Source organism: Capra hircus, chromosome 18, assembly GCF_001704415.2.
Source record: "Capra hircus breed San Clemente chromosome 18, ASM170441v1, whole genome shotgun sequence".
In the NCBI taxonomy this organism is placed as follows: domain Eukaryota; kingdom Metazoa; phylum Chordata; class Mammalia; order Artiodactyla; family Bovidae; genus Capra; species Capra hircus.
This window is the reverse complement of record NC_030825.1, coordinates 58,218,400-58,224,917: the sequence shown is the minus strand read 5'-3', so window position 1 is coordinate 58,224,917 and position 6,518 is coordinate 58,218,400. Positions and strand designations below refer to the sequence as shown.

General features: G+C 42.5%; 1 protein-coding gene across 1 annotated transcript; it reads left to right on the top strand.

Annotated features, from left to right (window-relative positions):
* LOC102169896 (zinc finger protein 2 homolog) lies at positions 339-6,200 on the top strand. The gene is made up of 3 exons (XM_018062855.1): positions 339-462; positions 1,469-1,564; positions 4,159-6,200. The coding sequence occupies exons 1-3, from the start codon at positions 429-431 to the stop codon at positions 6,156-6,158; spliced, it is 2,130 nt and encodes a 709-aa protein (XP_017918344.1). The 5' UTR covers positions 339-428; the 3' UTR covers positions 6,159-6,200.

The window sequence follows — 6,518 nt, the reverse complement described above, 5'->3', positions numbered from 1 at the left end:
GGATCAGGAAGTGCTTTGAAAAAATATTTCCTGTTTCTTTTGATAGTTTATTGTCTGTCAACTGAATACAACACTCAAAAATAAATATGCCAATGTTGATCTGATTATAATTTCTCTTCGAAATCAGAATAATTTCTGTAGTGGTTGATGGATCATATCTCATCCTCTTTTCTTGGGGTTAAAAATGTGGTAGAAAATATTACTGTGTAAAAATTATATTCCTCTGTAACACCAGACATTCTCCTAAGTCAAAACCATTTCTCTTGCTGGTTTCCTCTTGGGTCACATTAGGAAGTCTTCCCATGGCCACATGGCACCTGTACTTTGTATTTCAGGGACGGCTGACATTCCAGGATGTGGCCATAGACTTCACTCAAGAGGAGTGGGAATGCCTGGACCTCGGTCAGCGAGAATTGTACAGGGACGTGATGTTAGAGAACTACAGGAACCTGGCCTCCTTGGGTGAGGATAACTGCCTTCCAGAATCCCTTCTCTACCCACTGGGTTTTGGTTCCTGCATTTCTAGAATGTCTCCTAGAATCTTCTGCTCCTTATAATAGTTTCAGATCCCTGCTTTCTATGGGAAAATGGATATTTATGAGTTGAGAAAGAAGACTTCATGATGATTCATTTTGATTCTAACTTTTCCTTGATGGAATCTGCCTCCTTCTTCTAGGTGAGTGGTAATTCTGTAGGTTCTGTGGTATAAAAGGGTGCCACTCTCCTTTATAAATCAGATTTCTCCTACTTACTTACTTTGGCCCTAGTAGTACTTGACTAGAATCTCAGATTTTTTCTTTAAGTATTTGTTACTTATAAAAGTGCTTCGATAAAGTATTTGGGGATATAATTTTCTAGGCTACATTAACATTCAACCATGCCTTCTCTAGAATGTTAATAATGTAATGAGCAAGATTCCAGTCATGTCTGACTCTTTGTGAGCCTATGGAATAGTCCATGGAATTCTCCAGGGCAGAATACTGGAGTGGGTAGCCATTCCCTTCTCCAGAGGATCTTCCCAACCCAGGCATCAAACACAGGTCTCCCACAGTGCAGGTGGCTTCTTTACCAGCTGAGCCACCAGGGAATGTTAATACAGCTTAGGAAATTATGTCCCCAAATACTTTAGTTCTAGGCTGTATTAACATTCTACCATGCCTTCTCTGGGCTTCCCAGGTGGCACTAGTGGTAAAGAACCTGCCTGCCAATGCAGGAGACATAAAAGAAGTGGGTTTGACCCCTGGGTTGGGACGAACTCCTGGAGGAGGACATGGCAACCCACTCAGTATTTTTGCCTGGACACTCCCATGGACAGAGGAGCCTGGTGAGCTACAGTCCACAGGGTGGCAAAGAGTCAGACATGACTGGAGCGACTTAGCACATGTGTCTTCTCTTCTCACTTGAATACATATGAGATTGGAAACTGATGAATCTCTAGCAAAACAAATATTCCTTTTCCTGATAGCAGGTCTTGTGGTCTCTAAGCCAGACCTGGTCACCTTTCTGGAGCAAATGCAGAATCCCTGGGATGTAAGGAGACTGGAGACGCCAGCCATATACACAGGTAGGGGTCAATGGATGGAGCCGATGAGTCAACGACAGGTCCAAGGATTAGTGAGGAATTCATCCTTTGTCATGTGGTTTGGGAAGATCTGCTTCAGTGGAAATGATTGTAGAGAAGTCTGGGTTTCTTTCTGTTGCTGTCATAGGCGGATATCACCTGCCCCATTCTGTCTCTTTAAATCATTCCTGAAGTCATCTCCAGTGATTGCTTTTCTCAATCACAGTGAGAACTGAAACCCTTCTCTTGGCCTGCGACAACCTGCATGAATCGATTACTATTCCATTTCTTGGGTTGGGGTGGGGGTCCTAGGAAAACTGCACATTTCTGAAAAACTGTACCACACTCCTATTAAAATTTCTACCTCTAGATGGCAGTGTGTGAGTGAAATTGTAGACATACTGCCAAAATTCTAGGAATATTGGGGACAGAGGTTTTTTGTTTTTTGTTTTTCTGAGTTATAATTTCTAAAACACTGGAAGCTTCAAATAGGATCTTGTAAATTTTAAATTCAAGTAATTTCTTCACTGCATAAACCAAAACCTCCCCAAAGAAAGAATGCCAATCTCAGGGTTACTTCAAAGTGTGTTTTCTTCCTATGAACTCATATGAAATGTTAAGTTTATTTGCCCCAATGCCTCAATGCTAAAAGACTTGAATATATTCAATTAACTCAAAAAATTTTCAAATAAATTGGCATAAGAGCTTAAAACATTTTCTACCATATTTTTAATGGTTTCAAACTATTACAATGTTTAGATAATATAATCTTTTTAAAACATTTTTATTGGAGTATAACTGGTTTACAATGTTGTACAGCAAAGAAAATCCATCTTACGTATAGCTATCTACTCTTTAAGATTTCCTTCCCAATTAGATCTCCACAGAGCATTGATAGTGTTCACACCATATTTTCAAAGCCTCATTTCTTAATTTCTCAAGAACTGCTTCTTTATTTAATTAATCTTGTTATCAGCTTCCCCAGACATTGTCCTACATGTCCTTGCTTTCTGATTAGACCTATGTCAGTATCACTTATGATTTTTATATTGAAACATCACATAGAACATGCTAAAATAAAAAGTGGGTGAAAGAATTAGAGGGCACCTAGTGGCATCTGCATTTAAGATGAGTTAGTTAGAAGAGTAGTCATTAGACTGCCTGTCTCTTCTTCATTTAGTGGTTCTTGTAGCTTTTTGTCGTGCTCCTTCCTCTACATCATACTTCTTTGTCCTCTCATTTTGTCACATTTTCTGGGTTTGTGGTCTGTTCTGCAGGCTTCAGGATCCTAGCTCCTCTTGCTCTGTTGTCTTCCCCCTAGAGGGTGAGGTTGGTCCACAGGCTTGTACCCTTATCCCCTTGGTTTGGGATTTGGTTGCTGTTATTGTGACGCGAGCCTCCCCTGGATATTGAGGGGAGCTTCCCCTTGGCTCTGTGGTTGTCACTGCCCTGTCAGGGGTGGGGTCTGCTCCCTGGTTGGTGGAGAAGAGCCCCAAGATCCGTTTCTTCACTGGGATTCTGATCTGTGGTCAAGGCAGGTAGGATTGGAGGACACCCACTGGGAGAGAAGCTACTAAGGATTGCTCCTCTGGGGATGTTCACCTTGGGTGTGCTCATGTGCTGTGTGAGTCTCATGTGACCCCATGTTGGCACTGCTCTTGGCCCCCCTTCAATCATGGGCATGCTGGCACATGGCTCTGGTGTCTCTCAGATGTTGTTTTCACTGGAACACCAGCACAGATCCAATGAACTAAGATCCCAGAATTGTATTCATGGAGCTGGACCTGTTGCAGCGCTATGTGGGCAGCTTGGACTCTGGCCTGGCCCCACCCCCTAGTATACATCCCCACAAAGTCTACAGCTGCTAAAGCTACACCTTCCATGACTGGGGGAGCCCTGGTTGTCCATTCAGATGCTCTAGGGGCTGAGATGACAAAGCCAGTTGCAGGTATAAAAGCATGGTTTGTACAATCGTGAGGAGAGACTTCAGGTTTTCTTCCTTAAACCTGGGGTTCAGCTGAGCTTTCAGCTCCTTCTCTGAGTGTGGGCCACCCACAGGTGTCTGCTGCAGAAGCTGCCCCAGAGCACAGGAGTCTGCTGATTGTGGAGGAGGTGCATGGGGGTAGGCTGTGGCTGGAGCTCAATAGAGCCCACCCAGGTGGTGGCCCTTCCTAGTGCTGGGAGAGGAGGGGCCAGCACAGGGGGAGAGGGGTTGCAATGGTGGGTCTTCCCTTTGGGCATCACTCAACAATGGCGCTCTGCTCTGGTGGTTCAGGCTTCCTCCACAAGCATTCTTGTTTATAGAGCTCCTCCCTCACCCCTGTCCCCTCAGGATGTCTCCTCACAGCCCACAGGAGTCCTCTGCCTGGGTCTGCTCTCCAGACCCCACATTTCAGCACCCAGCCTTTGTCCACAGCAGTGGACACCCTATCAGGCTGGGTGGGCAGGGTTGGGATCAGTACCCTGTGTACAGGTCTCACTCTGTCCTGCTGCCAGACTGTTGCCGTGTTCTCCTCCCTTTCTGTCCCAGCTGAGCTCACACCAGCCCCAGTAGATAAGAATAATAGATAAGAAAACTTTCATTTGGTATCTTTCAGCTGTGTCTTCTCACAACACCCGTGGTTTGATGTCAAAGAATCCAAGATTAGAAAATTTAATCCAAAAAGCAAACCTAGGAATATATGAAAGAGCTTACCTTGGAAACGAACATTTAATGAAAGACCAGGAACATACGGGGGTATGTGAAAAACCTAGAAGATGTTTATATGGACAGAAAGAAACCGAGACAGTTTCACACAATGTGGACATTACTGCCCAAAGAAGTGAGCAATGTGAGTCAAACTGCAGAAAACACCCATTTCAGTTATCAACATCTGCAGAGAAGTGTATCTCTTCAAGCAAAGGCTTAAATCATTTTTTGAAACATACACATTCTCTGAAGGGAAATGTGGAAAATCGGGAAAGTCATCCAGTCTCTACTGCAAATACTCATGCAAACCGCTCTGAACACAGGCTTCGATTACACATACATTCAAGCACGTCTGAAAACCAGAAAGTTAAAAATGATGGGGAAAACTCACAATATAATCAGTTTGAGGGATCTGTGAGCAAGGGGTCATTATTCTTCCACCAACAGACAGTTTCTCTCTGTTCCAAAATGTGTAATGTTGATATTAATGGAAAAGAGTTAATCCCACCATCACTGTTCAATACACATCATGATACGGTTAATACGGAACAACTTCTCACGTGTAATAACACGAGTCAGGCCTTAAGTAAGAGCTCTACCCCCAATGATTACAAGAATATTTATGATGGAGTGAGAAGCCATTCATGCAATGAAACTGGGTGTAAAACTGCACAAGACTCTCACCCTATGAAACATCAGGGACCTCAATCTTCAGACAAAGATTCTGAAAATAGTACATGGAGGAACATCTTTTATCAAACATCAGGTTTTCCACTAAATGAGAGTACACATACCGGAGAGAAGACTTACAATTGTGAATATGGTCATGTCTCTAATCAGCCTTCAAATCTCACTCAACAGCAGAGTATTCAGAATCTGCAGAAAAGTTACAAGTGTAAGCAATGTGAGAAAGCCTTTACTAACTCATCCAGTCTAAGTAGACACAGGAAAATTCATTCAGGATGGAAACCTTTCAAATGTACAGAGTGTGGCAACACCTTTAATCAGAATTCAGAGCTTAGTCAAGATCAGCAAGTCCACACTGGCAAGAAACCTTATGAATGTAAAGAATGTGGAAAAGCATTTATGTCTCACTCAAACCTTAGTCAACACCAGCGAATTCACACTGGGGAGAAGCCTTATAAGTGTACAAAGTGTGGCAAAGCCTTTAATCAGAAGTCACATCTTACTGAACACCAGAGAATTCATACTGGGGAGAAGCCTTATAAATGTAAGGATTGTGGCAAAGAATTTAACCGGTGCTCCGGGCTTACTTGCCATCAGAGAATTCACACTGGAGAGAAGCCTTATAAATGTAAAAAATGCAGAAAAGCCTTCAGTCACCACTCAAGTCTTATTCAACACCAGCGAATTCACACTGGGGAGAAGCATTATAAATGTACAAAGTGTGGCAAAGCCTTTACTCAGAAGTCACATCTTACTCAACACCAGAGAATTCATACTGGGGAGAAGCCTTATAAATGTAAGGATTGTGGCAAAGAATTTAACCAGTGCTCAAGTCTTACTTACCATCAGAGAATTCATACTGGAGAGAAACCTTATAAATGTACAGAATGTGGGAACTCCTTTAGACAGAACTCAACTCTTACAGAACACCAGCGAATTCATACTGGGGAGAAGCCTTATAAATGTAAGGATTGTGGCAAAGACTTTGTTAAGAACTCAGGTCTTACTTACCATCAGAGAATTCATACTGGAGAAAAACCTTATAAATGTAAAGAATGTGGAAAAGCCTTCAGGGACCAGTCAACTCTTACTCAACACCAGCGAATTCATACTGGAGAGAAACCTTACAAATGTAAAGAATGTGGAAAAGCCTTCTTCAAGCACTCACATCTTACTCAACATCAGAGAATTCATAGTGGAGGAAAAACCTTACAAATGTAAGGAAAGTGGCAAAGGCTTTAATCAGAGCTCTCACCTTATTAGACACCAGAGAGCACGTACTGGAGAGAAACCCTCATAACTAGTGATGGAAGAGGTTTGTCCTAAACATACACTTCAGTAAATACAACACCATTTATTTAAGAAAGAGAAGGAATGACATAAAGAAAATGTAGAAAAGTATTTAATAAAAATTAAATCTAAATAAATACCAGAAGTTGCACACTAGAAAAAGTGAAAGTCGCTCAGTCGTATCCAGCTCTTTACAACCCGATGGACTGTGCCCATGGAATTCTCCAGTCCGGAATACTGGGGTGGGAGGCAGATTCTTTACCAACTGAGCTATCAGGGAAGCCTGCACAA

Bases quoted from the DNA above. Each gene is read 5' to 3' on its own strand.
- LOC102169896 (XM_018062855.1), top strand. From the start codon at position 429: ATGTTAGAGAACTACAGGAACCTGGCCTCCTTGG. The intron at 463-1,468 runs GTGAGGATAACT...TCCTGATAGCAG, and splicing joins CAGGAACCTGGCCTCCTTGG to GTCTTGTGGTCTCTAAGCCA. The intron at 1,565-4,158 runs GTAGGGGTCAAT...GGTATCTTTCAG, and splicing joins GACGCCAGCCATATACACAG to CTGTGTCTTCTCACAACACC.